Consider the following 23,555-nt stretch of genomic DNA (forward strand, 5'->3'; position numbering starts at 1 on the left):
GTTCTGAGTGATGGGGCTGGCCTTTTCAGCATGGAGACTGGAAGAGGGGAGGCTCAGGGCAGAAGCAGGTCCCCTGAGCGCACACCCCCAGGCCCAGCGGTCTTTGTCACGTATGTGGTTTTGTGGCCTGTCGGTTGAGATATCTTTCAGGAGCCAAGGACCAACAGAAACTTCCTGATGACCTTAGACTTGGAGCTTCTGGGCTAACTCAGTGGAAGGCCACTTTTGGGAGCAGGCATGTCCCGGCTCTGGGCCTCGGCTTGTGTCCCCCTGGATCTGCGTGCCGCACCCCGTCAGATGCCGCAGTCAGGGAGCAGGGCTTCCTTGCACTGCTGCACAGGTGAGCGGACCTTCAAAGCCTCCGCAGCAAGGGGTTTGGGGGAGGAGGATTAAGGCTGTGGGCGCCAGCAGGTCCCATCTCCACAGGTTGTGGAAACTGATGGCAAATTTTTGGGTCCTGCTTGCCTCACGCCAGCATCCTCAGGACGTGGCACCCAGCGAGGACCCAAACAGCACTGGGGAGAGGAGCAGGCCTTCTGAGGTGGCCCCAGGGTCCCGCCCTCCCCGCGAGGACGTGGTCAGCCCAGCACGCTGGTGGCCCCACATCGGTGAGTCACTCTGCCAGCGCCTCGCCTGAGATAAAATGTACTTGCATATGTAAGGGCCACAGCCGCCGGGAGGGCTGACGGGGAGGTGGCCAGCAGTCAGAGCACGTCCTGGTGGGACTTGTTTATATTCATAAGCGCCCAGGACTTGTTCTCAGAGATAAGCGCTGCCAAATAATGACAGAAATTTGGCAGCCAGGAGCTATCCTGCTCCGAGGCAAGCGTCTCAGATGGATCTAGCTCCTAGGATAAATCTCGTTTTTTGAGCGGCTACTTACTCTCTTGCAACTCAATGAGATCTCCTTTGCCTGAGGCTGTGGGGTTTCTAGTCGCTCAGACCCTAAGATGGTGCCAGTGGGGGTGTCACATTGTGTCCGTTTGCTCACTCGCTGGGTCACTCGGAACAGCTCGTGCCGTCCTGCACTGGGCCTCGTGTTGCCGGACGAGCCCCGTGGTCATGAACTAGAGCGTGGTGCCCACCAGCCGGGGGCCCTGGAGCTCTGGGGGGCGGAGGAGGTTCCCTCCAGGCAAATGTGTTTGGAGGACCCTAGATGGAGGCGCAGGGATGGGATGCTGTGGGCACAACCGGAAGGAGCAGTTCTGGCCCAAACAGGAGCAGCATGGGGTGGCGGTGGCCTGGAATCGCCCTCCTCCGCAAGCCTGCTCATCTCTCTACTGGCAGCCTAAAGCTTGGAGACACCATGTGTGAGAAGATGAACCCCGGCTCCCTTTTCTGAGAAGGGGTTGGTAAACCTGTCAGGTGAGATGGGAGCTTGGGCACCTGGTCCTTCGGTCCTGCTTAAGAATTTGCTCTCGACCATTAGACGCCTTAAAGAAACGCAGGGAACAAAGCTTCAGCTTTCTCTCACGTTGAAGGTGAAGCCCCAGGAAAGAGGGCTTCCATAGGAAAGCGAGGTGCTGAGGGTGCGGCTCGGCAAAGTAAGGGCTGTGGGCCTCGGGGAAGAGCAGCTGCTGGCATCCTAGTGATTTCAGGACGTGGGCGTGGGGCCTGTGTTGAGGGGACCACAGAGGGGAAGCTACGGGAAGGCACGGCTTCTCCTGGGAAATTCAGGCAGACATGAAGGGAGCGCAGGCTGGAGGCAGCAGGGGCCAGATTCCCGGCAGACATTCCCTCAACCAGGAGATGCCTGATCATCCCCTGAACCCCTTCCCAGCGATCTGTCTCTGGGATGCTAGACTGTTCTTAAAGCATGAAGGGACCGATGTTCAAGACAGAAGGGTTGGGCACTTCCCAAATGACTGTTCTTACTCAAAGAAATCCCGGCCAGCCTTTGTTCAGTTATACATTTTATTCTCTAATAGGTACAATACTAAAATAAACACAAATTAAAAAAAAGTTTTATTAAAACAAAACTGTACAAAAAAGCAGTATACTACATTTTAATTACAGAACAGTCTACTGTCCAAAAGGCACTAATCCAGAATAGGAGATACAAGGATACAGGACTCATCGGAACTATTTTAATCAATACAAGAGAGCGCTTGTTTCTCGGACCATGTACATCCAGAAACAAGGGCTGTTTGCTACAGTCATCACACATTGTTATAAATATGAGTCCCACAGGCGAAGGTGCAGTATCACTCTCCCTAGAGAAGGTTCACGTCAGGGTTGGGGAGGTGCTGGCTGGTGGGAGCACGCTGAGAGGTGGGCGGGAGTGGGGGCAGGCCCAGGCCTGGGGCTTCTGTCGGGGGAAGGCCGGCTGTCCGGGGCACGCAGAGCCAGTCTGACGCTCGTTTCTGGCCCCTGCTGGCAGCCGCACTACTGCCTCTCGTGTGTTAGCACCGGGAAGGTGGGTTCTGAGACCCTCCAGGGAGCTGGGGCTGGAGGTCTGGGGGATGAAGCGCCAGCAGCTCGGCAGAGGGGAGGCATTTGGTAACCTGATCTGAAAAAGGCAGCAGCTAGGTGGGAGAGGGGCCAGAGCCCAGGGAGCCAGGCTGGCTTTCTGGGCGACCTTCTGGCCCTCGTGCGCGCCCCCTCCCGGTGGGGAGTCTGCCTTAGCGCTGACAGTCCTGTTTTGGAAGCTGATTTCTAGAAAGGGGAGTTCTGGTTCCTGCAGTCCCACCTCAGGGCCCCCAGTGGCGCCCGGGCAACCTGGGCCACCGCCCCACGTCCGGTGCCCAGGACGGCGCTCTCCACCCAGGCTTCATTCTCTAGAGGACAGTGGCCCTAAGGAAGAGAGATACTGCAGATTTCCAAACAGTGTCATACACGTGAGACAAAGACAGGCATCATCTGATGTTAACAAAAATAAGTAACAAAGAAACAGGATTAAACCGAATCTCTTCTCACAGCTTCCTATACTACATCCTCCTTCTGCTTAGCAGAAAATTGTACGTACACAAAAATACAAATACACAATTTTGTAGAACAGTCTGATTTTAATATATTTATATATATTTATATTTATACGAGTGGCAGGTTAGTTCATTATATAGAGCTTTTTGCACTTTTGGCTCATATGCAACAAGGCTTATAAATTCAGCTTTAGCTTTCATTCAGGTTTCATAGCTTTTGAACAATTGTTTTCACATTTAAAGCAGCATCCAATTTGCACTAGGAGTTTGTGGTGACAGAGGAAGAGATGGGGTCAGGAGGGTGACTGACGAAGGTGGGCCGGGGCCAGGGCAGATATACATTCCAGTGTGTGTGGCGACGTGGGAAGGACTGCTATGGGACAGAGCTGACCATGACGACCCCCTTGAGGTAGACTGAACACCTTACAGCAGACTCAAGACACAGGTGCGACTCCCCTCAGGGACGCATGGTGCACAAGGTGGGGACAGAGACCCAGAGACGCCAGAGGGAAACACGAAGACTAGGACGTGGCAGCAGGGGCAGAGGGGTGATGTGCCCTGCAACACCCGCCCCCGCTGGGCAGGGCCCCCCGGCCTGTCACAGGTACTCGACTATTTGGTGGATGCTAAACACTTTCGGGCAGTCCCGAGGCATCTGATCAAATGACCATCGTCAACTCACGTTCCACTTTAGAATTCGCTGCACCAGTAGCTCCCATCCCTGCAACGAATGCCCAGGAAGACGGAACAAACCATCACCCAGTGCCCGGCGACCCAGAGCCCACATGCAGGTGAGCTGAGAGAAACCAGCCTCTCCCCCAGTTCAGCCACAGCTACAACCCAGGGAGCCGACCGGCGCTGGCGGAACCTGGACCCGGCACCTGGAGAACCAGGGGCCTGTGCGTGGCCGCCCCACGGCAGACTTGCCCACCCACTGCCTCCGTCAAACCCCCTCGTGCCACTTGCTCACAGTTCCTCCGGCAAACGCCATACGTGTTAAATGGGAAGGCCCAGCGTGTGGGTTATTCCACTGTCTGAACGAAAAGCCTGCATTATTCATGAAAATAAAGTGCCTGGGTATGGACTGTCCCATTCTGCAAAACCTTGGAGCGCACCAGCCCCCATCCAAGCACAGCTCAGTGCCTTGATGTCAACAGCGCGGTCCCAGGAGAACCCTCGTCCACCTGCCACGTGGCCAAGGCCCCGAATTCAGCTCAGACTCCACGTACTTTAAAAGAGAAACAAACGAATACTCTCACAGTCATCTTCAAAGGCGCACTTCTGATCTCGTTTCGCCCTACTGGTGACGGCTTTCCTCGGCCCTTGTGGGCAGACACCTCAATCCCACAGACAGAACAGGATGAGCCAGGCAGCCAGGGTTCCAGTGACCAGCAGGTGAGTCATCCTGGTCTTAACTCTGATTCTTTGCCCTCTTGGGTCTGATGCACCTGCGGCGGCTGCCCCACTTCCACTCTCCTCACTCGCTAGCTAAGCAGGCGCCTTCACAGTCTGTGACTGTGACCGCAGCAGCACAGGCGAGAGTGACACAGCCAGCCTCAAACACCACACCCGCGCTCACCTTTGGATTGTCCTGCCTGTGGAGCCCGGGGACCCTGGCAGGGGGCAGCTGCCACAGACCCCCCAGGGGCCCAGTGCAGGGTCGGGGAGGGAAGGGCAGGGCACAGGCCGACTCTCTGGCAGGTCCCAGAGGTCTGCACCTTGTGCAGGCACTTAAAAAACAAAGAGAAACTGACCCTCGGAAGGTACTGTGTACCCAGAGTGGCCGTGGGAGGGAGGGGAGCCCAGGGGGTCAGAGAAGGCTGTGGGCTCTTCCAGGGAGGCGGCGAGGATGTTCTTGGCATCTTCTGGTGGGGACAGTGGGTGAACCCAAGGTGGGCAGAACATATGCAGGGGCAGGCCGAGGGCCAGAGGGCTAGGGGGGGGCGTGGGCTGCACGGACTTGCCTTCTATGACCAGTGTGAGTAAAACTATTAGGCAGAGGAGAGACCCTTTTGAGAGGAGCATCCGAGGAGAACCGGCACACTATCGAGAGCAGCCTTGCCAGAGTGCCGCCGCCCCCTGCCCCCATTAACTTTGGTTTTGTGGTGCCCATTTTCAGAGATGCATGATTAAGGGATTCACTAACAATACTGAGATGTGTTTCTCAAGGCAAATGACTAACACTCCTGCTCCTGACAGCAGCCCACGCCTGAGCTCTCTCACCTCCGTTCAGTCCATCGCTAACATGTACTGCCCGTCTCCCACGGATCTGACATTAAAAACTAGAGACTTCATGGTAATACCACTAGACGGGCTGCTGTTTACCTTAACACAGCACTAATGTTCTATTTCCAGTTTAACTGCTTCAATGAATGATGAATTGGAAAAATCACCCTCACCACTTTTTGCAGGGCTCATGGTTCCAGTAAAGCAGGAGGTGTCCCTGCTCCACGGAAGCCTGAATGACGTCAGACCCGACTTGGAAGCGCCGGGACATTAGGAACTGTGTGCTGTGACCAGCTCGGCGTGCACACCAACTGGTGAGTCACACTCGCCTTCCTCAGGGAGAGTCCACGTCTCCCTTTTCACATTTCACTGCCCCCAACCCCCACCCCCCACCCCCAGAGACGTCAAGTCAGGACCAGTACCTTCTTCCCTTCACTCTAAGGGTGGGCTTATTTGGCAGGGAGTCACAACCCAGCTAGTGAAACAAGGTGCCAATCCCAGGGACCACCGAGCCCTCTTGTCCATCTGGAGACCCTCTCCCGGGGCCACTCCCAGTGAGGCGTTGCTCCTGGTGTGGCTTCTACTCTCGGGGGCTTCAATAATGCATGAAAGTGCTACTCAGTCATGTCCGACTCTGTGCGACCCCATGGACTGAGCCCACCAGGCTCCTCTGTCCATGGGATTCTCCAAGCAAGAATAATGAAGTGGGTTGCCATTTCCTTCTCCAGGGGATCTTCTCAACCCAGGGATCGAACCCGAGTCTCTCACGTCTCCTGAGGGTGGGACTAAGCGGCTGAAGAGAGGTGACAGAGCTGGCCCCTGGAGAACCATCCACTTTGGGAGGCAAAGAGCTCGAGCAGAGGGGAAGGAGGGACGTGAATTTTAGTCAAGTTGAAGTCCTCAGGCCACCTTGGAGCCCATGTCCCTGACAACAGTCACTGAGGTGACACACGAACATCCAGGCAGCTGGCCCCTGGGCTGAACCATGGTTATCAGAAAGCTCTGGCTGCCAGAGAGCCCACGGCGGAGCAGACACTGACCCAGCACTGGCCCAGCCCCACTACCTCTTGCGACTATGGTGGAGGGCACGGCAGAGTGAGTTGGAATGGCTTAGCGAACCTCCCAAACACAGGCACTGAAAAGATGCTCAGAATAGAGAGAGAACAGGAAGAGTGACCTTGGATACTCTGCCTCCACAAAGTGCAGCCACACCCGAGAGCTGGGACATTCAGGTTCCCCCCCAGAAAACAGAGCCAAGACCTTCCTTCCCAGCAAAGGGCAAGACCTTCACATCCACCTCCTAGAGGTGGAGATGGGACAGTGGACTTGAAACGAGGGCTTATGCCACGGGTGCCAAGTGCCACTGTGTGCCCATCACCACGAGTGGCAGAGGAGAGGTACCAAGGAGAGCCAAAGAGGGGTGACCTGGTGTCCAGATCATCATGGTGACGCTATCCCGTGTCGGCAAAGAAATGATGGCAACAGCGGGCACCAGCCTGCCCTGCCTGCGAAAGAGGAGCAGATGGAGTGCAGAGAATTCATCAACAAGGCCAGGTGGACGTTCTGCTGCTGCTGCTAAGACACTTCAGTCATGTCCGACTCTGTGTGACCCCACAGACGGGAGCCCGCCAGGCTCCCCCGTCCCTGGGATTCTCCAGGCAAGAGCACTGGAGTGGGTTGCCATTTCCTTCTCCAATGCAGGAAAGTGAAAAGTGAAAGGGAAGTCGCTCAGTCGTGTCCGACTCTTAGCGACCCCCTGGACTGCAGCCTGCCAGGATCCTCCATCCATGGGATTTTCCAGGCAAAAGTACTGGAGTGGGGTGCCATTGCCTTCTCCAGGACATCCTGCTATCTTCCTACTAAAATGAAAGCAGCACCTAGAGAGTTTACTTGACTCCACGCAGGGGCTACTGCTCCAAGAATAAACGAGACAGTGAACACACTCAGCACAGCGCCAGGCACACGGGACAGGCTAGTGCACGGCAGCAGCTACTACGCACTTCAGATGCTTGGGTGGTCTGAGCGTTTATGACAATTTAGGACGGCGGCTTGTACTCTGGTACTTCTGGTGTTTTATTCCCAAAAATACATATTCAGGGATAAGCACTATCTATGTTTTCACTGATTTTGTTAAGTTGGCTTTACTTTCTTTTTAGTGGGGGCTGGGGTGGTGAAGGGTTTCCTGAATCACCAGAGTGGCTTCTGGAAGCATCTGGGTAGGGAAATGTCTCACCAGCTCCAGTTCTTTTTAAGTAGAACCATCCTTTAAGCAGCACATCTAAGACTTTGATCCCTAAAATAGTAAGACTGTGTTGGAAGGTTTTAAGTGCAGTGATAGTTCTATTTTCTTTGAATGTAAGCAGATAATCAGAATGTTCTGCTCGCTGGCTGAATGCATGGCTCACAAATCATAGACTCAGCTGGTCAGTTCTCTGAATCGCTAATCTTAAAACGGATTCTCTGTTCCAATGGAGACACTTAGCAGTTGGGAAGACAAGATGCAATACTCTGGCCTTCATAAACCTGCAACCATTCCAACCGTCAGAAGATGGCGGGGATCCCCAGAGAGGCACCATGGCTGTGCATGGATGGGGAAGCAGGGGTCAGTTGCTTCTGATCTTGTAGGAGAAGAGGCTCTGAGGAAGAACCTCTTGTGGCATTATCTTCCCTGACTGCTGTACACTGGACTGTAAGTATTTTGAGGGGCGGGGGAAGAACCCCAAGGCAGCAACTATCCCGATTGTGTGTGTCTGTGTTTGGGGATGAAGGGGGAGGACGGTTATGAAGCAGCAGCTTACCTCAGCCCTTTGATGGAACTGACATTTAATGTTTGGAGGAGGAGTCCCTCTCCTATGAGGGGGCAAGGCTGCTGCACAAGGGTCAGCAGCAAACTGTGAACAAAAACAAGAGCTGTGTTTTTTCTAGGGTGGCTGCTGCCCCGCCCTGGAGTATCCAGGCCTGAAGAAGAAAGGGCTTAGGGGCCAGGCTCACCAGCGTGGTCAGGAGCCTCTGGTGAAGCAGCTTGTGAGGGGCCCCTGGCACTCTGCTGGTGCTGGTCTTCACGTAGACTCACTCCGCATCGCGCAACTGAAGTGACGGGGAAACCAAACGAGGCCCATTCAGAGAGCGAGGCGGCGGCTCCCGTCCAGCCTGAGGCCTCCAGGTGAGAATGCGGGCTCTGTGGGCAGGAAGCTGTGTACGGTGTCAAGACCCCATGGTGTTCAAAGGGACGAGGTGGGTGGGGAAGGGCCGGGGGACAATCCCACTGACATGGCAGTACAAGGGGGGAAAGTTGGAGAACCAGAGGCTGCTGACACGAGGAAGCTGGGAACCGCCAGTGACGTGAGCAGACCTGGGTGAGACTCAGACAGGCCCTACCCTGCGGCAGTGGTGGGACACTGCAGACACCAGCACTCCACTCAGGCCGCATCGTGCTTTACGTTTTGGTTCATTCAAGTGTGTTCATGCCATGTCTTCTGCCCTAGGTTATGAAAATCTCATTTAGCTCAAGTGCAAGCTCTTGTCTGAAAAACATGTTCTGATGGTGACAGCAATGGAGACCTCGGAGAAATGGAGAATTCTCCGCAGTCTGTTAAGCAGGAAGCCTCAGGTAAGGCCAACGCTGCACCTGAGCTGGTCAGCACGTGGGACAGAGTGGCCTGGAGGCGCCGCGGTGGTAGACTCTGTTCGGCAGAAACTTGAGTCAGAATCCCAAAGATGGAGCAGGCCGAGACCGGATGTGAGGGAGAGGTTTAGTGCGACTTAGAAGTCAACTGGGGAGCACTAATCAAAGGCTTCCATTTGGGAGCTGAAATCACTCCAAATCCTTTCCTTTCACTTCGGCGCGGACGCAAACACTATGTCATTATTTCAGTTTACTGAGTTACTGTTCCAACCGTTCCAGGGAGCATTAGAGCTCAAAGGGAACAGGGAACGGGAGATCTGCCATCTCCAGTCACATAAAGGACAGAAATCCTTTTAATTATGACCATGCCAATCTACATCTTGCTAAAACAGCTAATTACATGTCAGGAGGACACTCAGTCATTCAGAACAATTGTCATTATATTTTTATATATTCACTCTTCTCCACCCCCCTCAATTACCATGGTTACACTTTGAAAGGATTCAGGCAAACCTTCATTTGATCACAGCACACCAATGTGAATTTGAGAGTTAATTATGGCTGTAGAGAGCCATTTTTATTTAAGAGAGAGAAAATGAGAACAGAATCAAGGGAGCCGGTATCCCGAGGTGTCTGAAGCGCCAGTTGAGGCTGGTGTCCCTGTCCCACTGCTGCCCCCACACCCACTGGCGGGCACAACACTGCTGTCCAGATGAGGGCAAACGGCTCCCAGAGCTCTCCAAGTAAATGGGATGCCAGGAGACAAGGGCAGAGGCCCCGCCAAAGTGCCCTTCTGCTTGGTGTTTGGGAGCTGGCTAGTGAGTCAGTGGGTGTGAAATGCAGGTGGTGAACTGAGTTCACTTGAATGGAATGAACTAGATTTAGTTCTGCTCGCTGCTTGGCCCCAGGTGTCACGGAAAGAACGAGGTAACTAAGTCCAGGACGGACATGCCTGCACTCCCAGGGTGCCTACCAGAGTCCTCGAGGTCTCTGGGTGAGCACAGGATGTAGGGTCCTCGGGTGCAGCCAGATTTTCCCTCTCTTCTCTCCTACATTTATTCCCCTCTTGATTAGAAAAGAAAAGCATTATTATAGAAACCTAGATTTCTCAGGTTGTTAGCTTTCCTTCTGCTGCTGTTTTTCCTCCCCACTGAGGAGGAGGAATGCAGCTGATATGGAAAGTTCTCAATTTATAAGCGTGTAGCAAGTCAGCCTCTGAGATGGCAAGATGAGCAGCTGGCATGGATAGCCAGCGAGCATGAAGAACGGCCTCTTGTATGGCTGGTTTGTGAGGGGGTTTCTGTGGGGGAAGATGGGCTTGTGGGCTTGATGCGTTTAGAAACCCACCACCTGAGCGCGGGGGGTTCGCAGTTTCTCTTAAGAGGGATAAGGAGATCTTTTCTCTAAAGTGATTAGCATTCTTTTGGGAAGAGAAGCATATAGTGAAGGAGACCACAGGACTAGAAAAGGAAGGGCCCCCTCAGCTCTGGGGAAACTTTCCCTCAGGAGAGCCTGGGCACTCATTGCTGCCTTGCAGGTAAACCCTTCTGCTCTCAACTGGGTACCTTAGGTATTAGCGGGTAATGGTCAACTAGACAGTATGGAGACCAGGAAAAAGAGGGTTTCCAGAGCACATAACTCAGTTTGCCAAACTTAATGTGGCTAACATCACCGCATGGGAAATAGACGGGGAAACAGTGTCAGACTTTATTTTCTGGGGCTCCAAAATCACTGCAGATGGTGACTGCAGCCATGAAATTAAAAGACGCTTACTCCTCGGAAGGAAAGTTATGACCAACCTAGACAGCATATTGAAAAGCAGAGACATTACTTTGCCAACAAAGGTCTGTCTAGTCAAGGCTATGGTTTTTCCTGTGGTCATGTGTGGATGTGAAAGTTGGACTGTGAAGAAGGCTGAGCACCGAAGAATTGATGCTTTTGAACTGTGGTGTTGGAGAAGACCCTTGAGAGTCCCTTGGACTGCAGGGAGATCCAACCAGTCCATTTTGAAGGAGATCAGCCCTGAGATTTCTTTGGAAGGAATGCTGCTAAAGCTGAAACTCCAGTACTTTGGCCACCTCATGCGAAGAGTTGACTCACTGGAAAAGACTCTGATGCTGGGAGGGATTGGGGGCAGGAGGAGAAGGGGACGACAGAGGATGAGATGGCTGGATGGCATCACCAACTCGAAGGACATGAGTTGGAGTGAACGTGGGAGTTGGTGATGGACAGGGAGGCCTGGCGTGCTGCAATTCATGGGGTCAAAGAGTTGGACACGACTGAGCGACCGAACTGAACAACTGATCCCCAAATCCTGAGTAAACACCCTTGTTATTTAGAGAACACACAAAAAGGAATGTTTTCTGTAACTCCTCCCCCCACCCCGCATCCCACCCCTAAACAGATACCACCAGCAGGAGCTGGTCAGTGCGCCCAACTTTCACTTGGGAAATCCTGACAAACAAATGCGGCTCAGTAAAGCTATAAATGGACTTGGCTGGTCTCAACGCAGCCCCAATGAATACAGTAGTAAAACACTAATGTAATCACAACAACAAAATGACAAACTCTATCACCACTCTGACCTAAGATTTAAATCACAGACAGGTTAGCACAGAAAACCAATGCACAAGTAGAGGGTCAGGCTATTCAATGCAGAGCGCGCACGACTGTGCACAAAGTCATCAACAAGAGAAATTATTGCCTAAGAATCTGTTGAGACTCACTGGGGAAAAAAATCTTCTGGTGGTTCTCTGACAACAAAAACAAAAAGCAATTTTAAAAGGCAGAGTCATAGTTGCATGGGAAGACTGCTTCTACCCAAATTGTTCTTAAGACCAAAGAGAGAGAAGGACTTGATATTCACATTTTTAGGACGGGGGTCGGGGCTCATTTATGAAAAAAGGGATTATTCCCACTGGGTGGGCAGAGAGAATGGCTGGTCACTGGAATAAGTAGCTAGTCAAAAAGCAGAGCTGCAAGACAGGAAGGAGTAAACACTCCTTCTCCTGTGTGACGAGATGGACCACACCCCCTACTCTGCCTGCTGCAGAAGATGAGAAAATTCCAGCAGGAAGTCAGCTCGAGAGGAGGCCTTGGTTTGGAGCCCAAAGAGAAGAGGAGTTAACCACAGACAGAGAGGATGTGCCTGTAGATTTCTGATGAAATGAAAGACGATTTTCTTATACCTGCTAGTTGAAATTGTACAAAGGCCAAACAGGGAGAATTGAAACAACTCTGTCGCTAGCTCTTCATGAGTTGTCCCTTTTGAGGTAAAGACATACCTGGCCATCTGGATAGAGGAGCTGCTGGTCACAGACTGCTGCAACCCTATAGGCCTGGGTACGGACTCTCCCATCTCCTCGATTGGACTTAAGTGGTCTTCCTATGAAAGACAATGGGGATGTGGGGAAGATCTACCCCGCCAAACACCAGACTGTGGGAACTTTACAGACCCCGAAGGTGGGAGAAGCTAACCACACTCCTCTAATACTCAAAAGCTAACACTCAGAGGACCGAGATTATGAAGAAAACTGCCCTAAGCTTTACTCCAGCCTTACAAACCCTTCTGAAATAAACCACACTGTTTACTTGGTACCAACTGGCCTTGATCTGGTGTTAAGGTTCTCATTTAATGCAAAAATGGCATTAGGATGGTCCACCTTTCAAAGTTTCCTCTGTAAGGCTCTGTTTTAAGAAGGGGAGGAAGTTTACGCATCTGACTGCAGTAATTCAATGAAAGCGTCTTAAAAAAAAAATAAGTTACCTGGAACTGCTTGCAAGGGTTCCTCACCTGGGAAGCAGCAGCCCCTGAAACAGTCCTCTGGGGCCTGAAAAATGTACAGCAGGAAGTGAGAAAAGAGGACAGAAAAGCCACAAGCACACAGTGGGATTGTTTTCAAAGAGTCTATCTTCCCTTCAGAGAGCAACTTAGGGTTTCTATTTTAATACCACCCTTTAAACCTGAAAAAGCTGAAGAAAAAAATTTACTCCCCAAAGATATTACTCATTAATGGCAACTCCACATGCCATGGTAAGAACTAAGGTAGCCCAGAGAAGACAGCGGAGTTAAAGCTGATGACCGAAAACCTATAGTAGATTTAAACTGAAGACCCAAAGAACTAAATTTTCACTCTTGGTGAGGAAGCTGAAGTTAAACATATGGCAGTGGCAGTTAAGAGCAGACCGGCAGTTGTCTTTAATGAAAGGGGTGAAGGCTCCTTCCTCTTGCTCCTACTGAACCCAAGGAGCTGCTACCCTGCCTGGCAAACACCTTCTTTCACTTTTTCCAGATTTCTGGGTAGCACCTGGTACTCCCTTCACGGATACTCACCTTTATTCTCCGAAGCTTTCTTTCCTTCCTGAAAGGTCTTAAAACACTGAAACCTTTTGGCTCTTCTCTGGAAATCACTCTGTTTCTTTAGAAACTGCAGCTGCCTTTATAGTTTGAGTCTGTTTCTTTAAAAGGAACCAGCAAGAACAGATGATACTAGCAATCCCATCATAAAGAAGCTATCAATTATAATAATCTCCTTACAATAAATCATGGATGCAGCTTGTCAGACAGTATATTTTTCTCTCTCCTTCTTTCTGATTTAACTGAAAGTAAGTAGACAAAAATTCCACCGAGATGGAAAGATAGACACGTTATATTTTTTCTAAATAATATCAAAAGAAAGAAAGCTAACACAGTCTAATTGCAATAAAAAGTCAAACACACCAAGAAGAAGATGAATGTGGGGGGTGGGGGAGGGCGGGTCATTCCTGAGAACAACAAATGCTACTCTTGAATTTGTTGGTTCAAGTAATACAGTGAAACAGAAAAAGACTACTCCACTTTACTTCAATTCTGGGAAGCTGGAAAAAATATATATACATTTTCCCCCTGAAATCCTAGGACAAGAGCAGGTCCTGCCTGTAGCTCTATAAAGTCACGGACCCACAGAGGCAGCACCTCCATGCCTCCCAAAGGCCTCCTCACACTGACATAAGCAGGATGGACAGACACGGAGGCGAGCGCATCAGCAGGTGCCTTAGGTGGAGCGAGACCAGCCAGAAGCTGGCGGATACTCAGAATCTCACTGATGAGGAAGGGAAAACAGGAAGGCCAGTCATTCTCTCTCTCTCTCAATCGTTTTAAGTTGAAAACATTTGGTGGGTGAGGAAGGGTGAAGAGGTCAGGAAATACCCCCTCCTTCAATCTTACAAATCATTTACAGGTGACGGACAGACAGACGAAACCTTGCTTAAGAGCCAGCCCTCTGCATATTCCCCTTTAAACAAGGTTTTGTTGTTCACAGAGGTGGAGCGAGGCAGGAAATACAGAGCGGCCGTGCCTCTTTCAGACGCAGCCTACACTGGAGGCTGTTCCTCTTACGCACCGTGACACTGTGTCCTTTAATCGAGATGCCAAGAGATCATTTTCATACGAGGCCGGCAGATGTAATATTCTTGGATGCATGAGTAGTTCATCATTTCGCTACTGGATGACAAGGTGATCACAGGGTGACTTTTCTAACGCAAGTTCACTGTTTGGTATTTTGAGTTCTCAAAATGAAAAAAAGATTTATCAAATATAAATATCTTTAAAAAGTAACAAAAGTGCTACATATGTGATCAAGGAAAAAAATTCCATTAGTTACTGCTGCTTAAAGTAGATTAAACTTTACAAATATTACCACATCCATTATCAATATGGCTTCCAATTATTAAATAAATTGCCTGTAGCAATATAGCTTTTCACACCTCTACAAGGACAGAGTAAAGAGAACACCAAAGCAAGTCATATCTCCCAGACCCGCCACAGAAATTGCAAATGTCCCCTGCTTTTTTCTGCTCCTATTTAGGAAAGCATTTGCGCTTGTGACAGTCAGCAGGCATAATCCCACTACAGAGTCCTCTACCAACCTCTCATGTTGAGGGGGCTTCAGTTTAATGGCTACAGGGACTGGATGTTCGTTCACTCACTGTTGGCCTTAGCTCCATCCTCGAATCACCTTTCTGTGTTTTTGGTAGCAAGGAAAGGGGACACAGACAGGAGGCAGAGCCGCTTCCGCGTGACTTCCGGCACCTTCCCGGTGGGCGTGCCTGCGCCACGCACTGTACAGTGGTTCTAATAACACCCACCATCATTACACCTTCGGCTCATGGTTTTTCCCAATGCTCTCAAGCTGGGTTTTGTGGGTTTTTTTTTTTAACTTTTTTTTTTGTTGTCATTTTTCTGTTTAATCATGGTCCCAAAGGCAGAAGGCAGTATTTTATCTACTCAGTCACACAGCTTGTGAGAGCAAAGGATGTCTGTGTCAGGCATGTTAACATCAACCAAAATCTGAGATCGAGTTTTTCCACTGTCTTAGCACAGCACCCAAAGAAGTATAATCTAGCCACGGTGTGACTATTATGAGGCACGGCTTATTGCAGCTGGAAATCAATTATTCCCACGTGGAGGGGGGGGTTTCTAGTGTTCCTTTTACTCTGCGGACACTCCCCAAATGGCGTCTGTCAATCTTGGCCACACTACCTCAGCTTGCATCCTACCAGTCTTGGGGAAGGAAGAGGGGTAGAGACTAGTGTTACAGGAGTCTAAAGGTACCCAAGGTTTTACACGGAGCCTACTATTTGAGAACTGAGGGCTAGCTAAATACCTGGAAGCACTTTCTTGGAATGCTAAGACAGAGCAGCAAGATTTTCTAGCCTCGGGGGCTGGGAGAGGGAAGTTTGGTTGGTTGGTTGGTTATTAGTTACTGGGAATTAATACTGAGAGAGTATATGCAAAGGCTGAGGGCACCATGCCATCTTCACAGAACAAGACCCTAAGGGCTAACTGACATACAAGAAACTGCAAGTTATACTGTAAGAACACATGTTAAGGACCGAGGAAAGTCTGCTAAGGTGCTACGTCTAAACTAAGATAACTTCTTGCGTTCAGCCCTCCCTCATCAGTCGTCATCCAGGGCCTCTGTCTTGATTTCGTTGGCTCCTTGTCGGGCCAGTGCCAAGATAGTGTGGTTGACTGCTGCCATTTCCACAGCTAACGAGATGGGGTCTTGGTGGTCACTATGGCTAGTGCTGTCATCCTAGACGTGCAGAAAGAAGAAGCAGATGTTATTGAGGGACTGGTGAGATCCGGCAGCTCACAGAAAAGCATGCTGGGGCAAGGGGAAGCAGAACATTCGTGGGAGGGGTCATGACAGGGTAGAGGTGAAATGTATTTAAGTAGACACTGAATGGATACAGGTCCAGAGACTACTGGTTGGCATTTCGATGGTTCAGCAGATAAAAAGCACTAAAGTGTTTTTTTTGGCTGAGAATTTTTCCTTCTGTCAGAAAGACTGCTGGGGATGATGATCAAACCCGGACCATTCCAGGTTTGCAACCACCATAGCACTAGTGATTGAGGGCCACACTAGTGAGCTTACATTCTGGATGGGTGCTCTTACAGATTATTACAATTCACAGGATCTCTCTACTCAGCTGAGAAAACCAGACAAAACTACAGATACCAACACCTTATGGATAAAAATGCATTTTAGTAGAAAATAAGCCAAAACCCTCCTAAAACTCCAAATTCTCAGTTACAACAGGCGAGAAGGGTAACTGTCGGAAGTGGCTACGCTCTCCGGCTGTAAGAGGAGCTGGGGGAGGGAAGCGCAGGTGTCTTACTTGGAAGGTGTGAAGCTTGCCTTCCACATTGCTGTGTGATAAACACAGCTGTAAAGGAAGCTGCACCGCAGGGTGTTCATCAGGCACTGAAGCTGGTGTTACAAATAAGGTGGAAGTTTCTCACCTGTCATCTTCAGGGGACTCTGCAGCAGAAAGCTTTGGGAAGGGCAAGTCCCTTCCTGGGAAAAAAGCATGGTATGTGCTGCCCTTAGGGCCTCTGGAAAAAGGATGGAAATGATCCATCTACACTGGTCAACTAACAAGGATATTTCTGCTTAGACTCCCAGAACGTTCTCTAGAGTGAAATGTGCAGCTCTGACTGGGGGTTCTTGGTGGGGGGAGGTGTGTGGAGAAAGCCTTGGGAAGTATAGGCAACACTGTTCATTCTCACAGGCTGCTCTTTGGTTTAAACAGGGATCAGCGTGGAACTGTAGGGACTCTGGCAGTGTCTACGCTCAAGCTGCAGGACGGTGAACAGGAGAGCATGGTGGACTCTTGTTTACGAGCTGGCCGAGCAGGGTGCACTGACCAGGAAAGAGCAAATGTGTTCCCGCTGGTGCCTGGAAGAGACCACAATTCTCTTCACATTCCAAATGGAGTGAGTTTAAAATCCTTAGAAAATTTAAATCTTTAAGTGAGGAAAAACTCCTACATTCTTAGTTACTGAATTATTCCATCCAGTGGCTACAATTAAATATATTTTCCCCCTTAAGCAATGAAGAGGAAGTCAGGGTGAGGTGAGCAGACATGCATTTATGAGAGGGTGTGTGTGTGTCCATGTGCCAGAGACTCTGGAGGGACCATGGTCTCAGCACAAGGGCTCCCACGGCACGGGGCCGAAGCGGGTAGGCCCTTCCACTGTGCAGGTGGATTCATGTTCAGGCAGGGCCGCGGCTGCCCGAAGCCCCTAGCACCTCTCAGACATTGAGTGTGTGTGTGGTGGATGGTGGAACTTGCTTGTTTGGATCAGATCCTCCTCTCTTCTTCTACCTTCTCTGCTTCTCTGCCTCCCTCTGAACTTCTTCCCTCCTCCTCCTCCCCATTGCGTACTTGCCAAGTATCCTGTTGTATGACAATAAATCCGTGTGGGTGAATAAGGATTTCTCACAAATTCAACAGGACAACTGAATCTTAACCACATTAAAGTTATATGAAAATCTAACTAGACACATGAGCAGAGCTGAAGGGACCTTAGCTCACCCCCACCCCCCCACCCCGGACAAAGCGCACCCACAGAATTGAGTTGTCATACGACCCCACCCGCTCTGTACCCAGCAGCACCTGCTCCGTGGCTCACCTGCTCCGAGTAGTCATTGCCGTCCACGTCATCACTGTTGGAGTGGCCTCCTGGACTCTGTACATCTATCCCATGACTCTCCAGGATTGCTGCTTCTTCGAAAAAAGCAAACAGATCCCTAAATTTTCTGTTACCATATCATAAAGGTCTAAACACTGAATCTGTATTGAGGAAATAAGAATGCAATTAAAACAAAACCCTAGACTAAGTCCTGTTTCTTCTCAATTGCAGACAGGTGGAATTCAATGGCACAGCGGTCGGGGGAGGAACAACACATTTGCCCTTCTGGAGCCCCTGCTGCTTCGTGTGTACATCTGAGTGGCTGACTGGTAGGTGCTTCATACTTACCAGCTAATTAAATGGCTCTCCTGTCTTGGGGTTCTATAAAGCATTTGAGGATTGTCATGATGAAGAAGTAAGTTTATAAGTGAAATACAATTTAAGAAGCTCAAAACCAGCCCACCATCCTGATCTCATCAATTCATGTTTCTTAAATGCTTTATTTTTCCAATCTTGCTTTTTACTAGGTTCCCTGTATATTAAGATGCTTTTATTCCAATTCTGTTAATCAGCTGTTTCTTAGCCTCTGGGTCATAGCCTGGTAACAATGAAAAGGCTTAGGGTGTCACATTCCCCCTTCAAGGCCTCATAGGTAGCTTTCATCTGCACCACAGGAGTAACTGATCAGAGATCATGTCTAATTCCAGATTCCTGCACATTAAGAATGATGAGGTTTAGAAATAATGCCATTCTTAGTACAATACAAATAGTATGATTAATATTAACTTCACATTATAAAAATACAATGAAGAAAAACATAAGGGCAGTTCTTGTTAGGCTTAAACGGTAGTCTCATTTAGACCTGCAGTTCTAAACTGAAGTCACTCTTAAACACAAGGCCCAGGACTGCCTTCAGAGAGACAGCAGCCTCTCGGATACATTACCGATATTGGCTCTTCTCTTGATCTCCTTCCGCCTGTTAGCAAACCAATTATATACTTTCAGGGAGGTAACTCGTTCCAGATCTGACAGTTTTTTGCCTGTGAAGACATGCCATAAAATTCAGAAAATCTGTATCTGAGGCTAGTTTTAAGGGACAATACTTTTTTTCCCCCAAATGTTCTTTTCACTGCATTTATTGCCAGAATAACAGATATAGAATTTTTTTTTTAGCATGATCTAGTACTATATATAGATTTAATTACTGAATGAATAAACATATGGTGGTGGTAGTTTAGTCGCTAAGTCGTGTCCGACCCTTGTGACCCCATGGACTACAGCCTGCCAGGCTCCTCTGTCCATGGGATTCTCCAGGCAAGAATACTGGAGTGGGCTGCCATTTCCTTCTCCAGAATAAACATATAAATAGTGGTAAAGAACCCGCCTGCCAATGCAGGAGACAAGAGGCATGGGTTCAGTTCCTGGGTTGGGAAGATCCCCTGGAGGAGGGCATGGCAACCCATTCTAGTATTCTTGCTGGAAAGTCCCATGGACAGAGGAGCCTGGCAGACTATAGTCCATAGGGTCACACAGAGTCAGACATGACTGAAGCAACTTAGGATAGGATGGATAAATAAACATACAGACAGCTCTAATAACACAAAATGCTTCAATTCAGAAAGTCACACAATATGAATTCCAACATAAAATATTAAAGGATTCAGCCTGCTAGCGTTCAAAGTTCATATGACAGTAACATGAAAGGTTCATTTAATTAGCATCATTTACTCAGATGAATCTGTTTCTTTACCACATTCCCAGATAGCTGAAGTCCCCTTACATCTTTAAGGCCCTGTATAAACTAGTTTCCTGCTGTCTTGACAGGGACCACTCTCCATGTCTTCTTAAGACTGAGGTCACTATGCCCATCTGTATTGTAACTACACTGGAACACACAGCACAATTCAAGTTGCAAACTGCTGTCAAATGTGACGGTTTACGGATAGCACCACGGTTACCAACATGGCAACCATCCTTCTCCTTCATCGTTTTCTGTTTTGGCTTTTAGCCCTCAGTGGGTAGTGGGACCAGAAAACAGGTCAGGCACTTGATGCACGGAGGTTAAATACTTTCCAGGAAGAGCCTGAGTTCCATCCAGTACAGCGTTAGGGCCAGGGCTTTGGCCTGTGAGAAGTAAGGGTACCGATGTCGTAGCTGAGTGTGTATGTTCTGGACGGTTAGAAGTCTGGCTTCTAACTAAGGGAGAATAAATTAGTATTTAATTATCACAAAACAGTGATAAAACTTAAAACATAAAAAAGTGATACTTTGGTATGTATCCTTTAAGCCAATCCAATTAACTGGCCAAATGGAGATCAATTCTTCTTCACTGAGAATGGTTTCTGCTTTAAAAAAAAACACCACCACCACCATAATCTGTGGAAGAACATTTTAGCACACGACGTATGAGTGTTTCAGGGGCTCTGCTGACTTGCATAGGAACAACTAGACTTCAGAATGGAAATACTCCAAGCTAAGAAGTCATCCCAATGTAGAAATGGGAAGAAGTCTGCTCCATAAAGAATTCTTTCTTTAAACAGAAATACAGAATTATACAATTTTCAACAGTTACAAAACAAAACTATCTTAATATTTACAAAACTATCTTAATATTTACATTAACAAATCTTGATTAAGTATGCCAACTTTCAAACTATTTTGAAACTGGTATGTTTATGCTGTATTTTTGGAAAAAGAAATCGATACACTCTTTAAAACTAGTAATTTCAAGGTTGCGCATCTCAAGCAAGGACACTCACTGGAACTTTCCCACATAAAGCCTAATTTGGAGTAGTGTAATCACCCCCTCAGAAGTACAGTGTGAACAAGACAGAGCAATGACCATCCACAGGAGGATGGTGGGAACGGAGCCAAGAGCACCACCGGGATGAGTAAGAGACTGAGGTCCCAAATGCTGGTCCGAGCGCAGCCCAGAGCCAGGCGCGCTCACTGCCTTACCTGGCTTCTGTATCACTGCGTTGCAAGCATTTGCAATTTCTTCTCTCTTTGCTTCATCTGGGTATTGATTCTCATTGAAGTAACTGCAGAGGCAATCAATTAAGACACAAAGTTTGTACTTTTAGAAATGTGCTCTCCTTAACACACAGGCTCACTGAAAAAGATGTCCTTTTCTAGGATGTAATATTAATGTCTAGTCCAGGCTGTCTGATGGAATTTCCTATGAGGATAGAAACAGTCTGTCCAACCGGGCAGCCACTACTCACATGTGGCTGCTGAGCACCTGAAATGATGCTGATGTGATGGAGGAAGTGGATTTTTGATTTTAGTAAATTTAAACAGTTACATGTGACTGGTGGCTACTATATTGGATACGACAGGTTTAGCCACTGCTCGGCTTCGATAAAAGATGTACTGGATATAAACGTTACTTGTGATATGGGTGGCTGGTTGAAATCCCAGACTTCCGTTACTGAGGCACTGGTGACGACAGGACTCTTTTCGTGTCTTGTTTGTAGTAGCAAAACTTGGAAATTACCCAATTGTCCATCAGTAGGAGAATGATAGAACAAGTTATGAGACATCTGTATTTATACACAGCTATTTAAAAAGGACTAGAAAAACTATTCACTGGCCTGAGGAGATGTTCTTGACGTGGTCCTAAGTGGGGAAAAAAAAACCAATCTGTAGAATAATGTGCCTGTAAAAAGTACTGTTAAGAAATTTTTAAAATTCCTGTCTAACTTGTCCATCAGCAGATGAATGGATAAGAAAGCTGTGGTACATATACACAATGGAGTATTACTCAGCCATTAAAAAGAATACATTTGAATCAGTTCTAATGAGGTGGATGAAACTGGAGCCTATTATACAGAGTGAAGTAAGCCAGAAGGAAAAACATAAATACAGTATACTAACGCATATATATGGAATTTAGAAAGATGGTAACAATAACCCGGTGTACGAGACAGCAAAAGAGACACTGATGTATAGAACAGTCTTATGGACTCTGTGGGAGAGGGAGAGGGTGGGAAGATTTGGGAGAATGGCAATGAAACATGTAAAATATCATGTAGGAAACGAGTTGCCAGTCCAGGTTCGATGCATGATGCTGGATGCTGGGGGCTGGTGCACTGGGACGGCCCAGAGGGATGGTATGGGGAGGGAGGAGGGAGGAGGGTTCGGGATGGGGAGCACATGTATACCTGTGGCGGATTCATTTTGATATTTGGCAAAACTAATACAATTATGTAAAGTTTAAAAATAAAATAAAATTAGGGAAAAAAAAATAAAATAAAATAAAAAAAAAAAAAAAAAGAATTAACTTACGGTTGCCAGGGGCAAAGAGTGGGGGAAGGGATAGTTAGGAAGCTTGAGATGGACATCTACACACTGCTGTTTTTAAAATGGATAATCAACAAGGACCTACTGTATAGCACAGGGGACTCTGTTCAGTGTTACGTGGCAGCCTGGATAGGAAGGGAGTCTGGGGGAGAATGGATGCATGTGTGTGTATACATATATATATATGGCTGAGTCCCTTTGCTGTGCACCTGTAACTGTCACAACATTGTTAATCTGCTATACTCCAACATAAAAATCTAAAAGAGAAAAAAAATTCCTGCATATGTGTACTTAAATCTGCATGGATAAAGGGTGGGGGGAGGGGACATATGCATACTTATGGCTGATTTAGTTGCTGTACGGCAGAAATCAACACAGCATTGTAAAGCAATTATCCTCCAATTAAAAAAAAACCTAAGTGACTAAGTATCAGAATATTGATATACTTATCCTCTAATAAAACGTCCTCATAAAAAATCTGCATGGATAAAGCTGGAAGGGTACACATCAAGGTTGATTACCTTATCGTGGGGAAAGGGATAAGTAGGAAATTTAAACATTTTAAGATTTATTTTTGCCTTTTTCCATACGCTAAAATGCATATATTACTTCTGTACAATAGTACTTAAAGAAACTGGGTTTATTGAACCCATCCTTGGCATTATCAGACCTGTGACACTATATGTGGAAACAGAATGCTTATTAGTACTACTTGTTCTGTCACCTATGAGTTTTCAAAAAGGAAAGCAGAATATCTGTGCTTTGAACCCGGAAACGTAAGGTCAGGAAGTGATTCCTTGTCACATCCTAGTTCCTCTCACTTCCTTGGGGCCTCCCTTCCCCCATCCTCTGTCTGCACTGGTGACAGTGCTCTTCTGTTGGGAGGCCCCTAACCTCGCGTGAGCCCTGCCTTCGGCGGTACAGCTCCTCTGCCCCGCAACCTCTCCGTGTGGAGAGCATCCTTCGCTGGAGCCCCGAAACAGCAGCTGCCGTCAGCTAACAGCCCTTCCTTCTCTACAATGTAAGCGGCAGGACTCCATCAATGCAGCTGTGCAGCCACCACCCCACACGGCGGTCTCCTGCTTCAGTCCGGGATTTGCACATCTCTTTCCACGTGATTTTCTGCTATCATTTTTAGACCTTCCATGTTCATCCTGAGGATTCTTCCAAGTCACTGCTCCACTTCCACATTCCTATTGACTTCATGTTAACTCCACCTCTGCTTTTATTTGGGCAAAGACACTGGATTAGTTTCCATTAACCAACAGCACAGTCATTACCCAGGGGCTTGTTAGAAAAGGGAATCCCAGATCTTGCCTTGGACTAAATGAGAATCTGAATTTTAACAAGATCTCCAGGTAATGTGACTGCACATTAATGTTTGAAAAGCACAGGATCAGCGCATTCATTTAAAATTCAGCAACAAAGACAACAAAAGCAGATACTAAGTATCTAATGTTATATGCATCCACTGTGGGTCAAGAAGAGAATGAGAAACCACAAGGAGTTTATAATCTACTGA

General features: G+C 48.3%; 1 protein-coding gene across 10 annotated transcripts in view; it reads right to left on the reverse strand.

The window, feature by feature from the left end:
- Positions 1-1,896: 1,896 nt before the first annotated feature.
- The window catches only part of HMBOX1 (homeobox containing 1), a 204,190-nt gene continuing 182,531 nt past the window's right edge, over positions 1,897-23,555 (reverse strand). The window contains exons 7-11 of one of the 10 annotated variants that reach the window (XM_019965819.2): positions 20,690-20,772; positions 18,676-18,771; positions 17,732-17,820; positions 17,425-17,496; positions 1,897-15,848 (exon numbers count right to left, since the gene is read on the reverse strand). In XM_019965819.2, coding sequence (XP_019821378.1) covers positions 15,711-15,848; positions 17,425-17,496; positions 17,732-17,820; positions 18,676-18,771; positions 20,690-20,772 — 478 coding nt within the window. In that variant the 3' untranslated portion in view covers positions 1,897-15,710. The other 9 variants (XM_019965818.2, XM_019965817.2, XM_019965825.2 and 6 more) reach the window with 9 other exon arrangements.

The sequence above is a fragment of the Bos indicus genome, chromosome 8, assembly GCF_029378745.1.
Source record: "Bos indicus isolate NIAB-ARS_2022 breed Sahiwal x Tharparkar chromosome 8, NIAB-ARS_B.indTharparkar_mat_pri_1.0, whole genome shotgun sequence".
In the NCBI taxonomy this organism is placed as follows: domain Eukaryota; kingdom Metazoa; phylum Chordata; class Mammalia; order Artiodactyla; family Bovidae; genus Bos; species Bos indicus.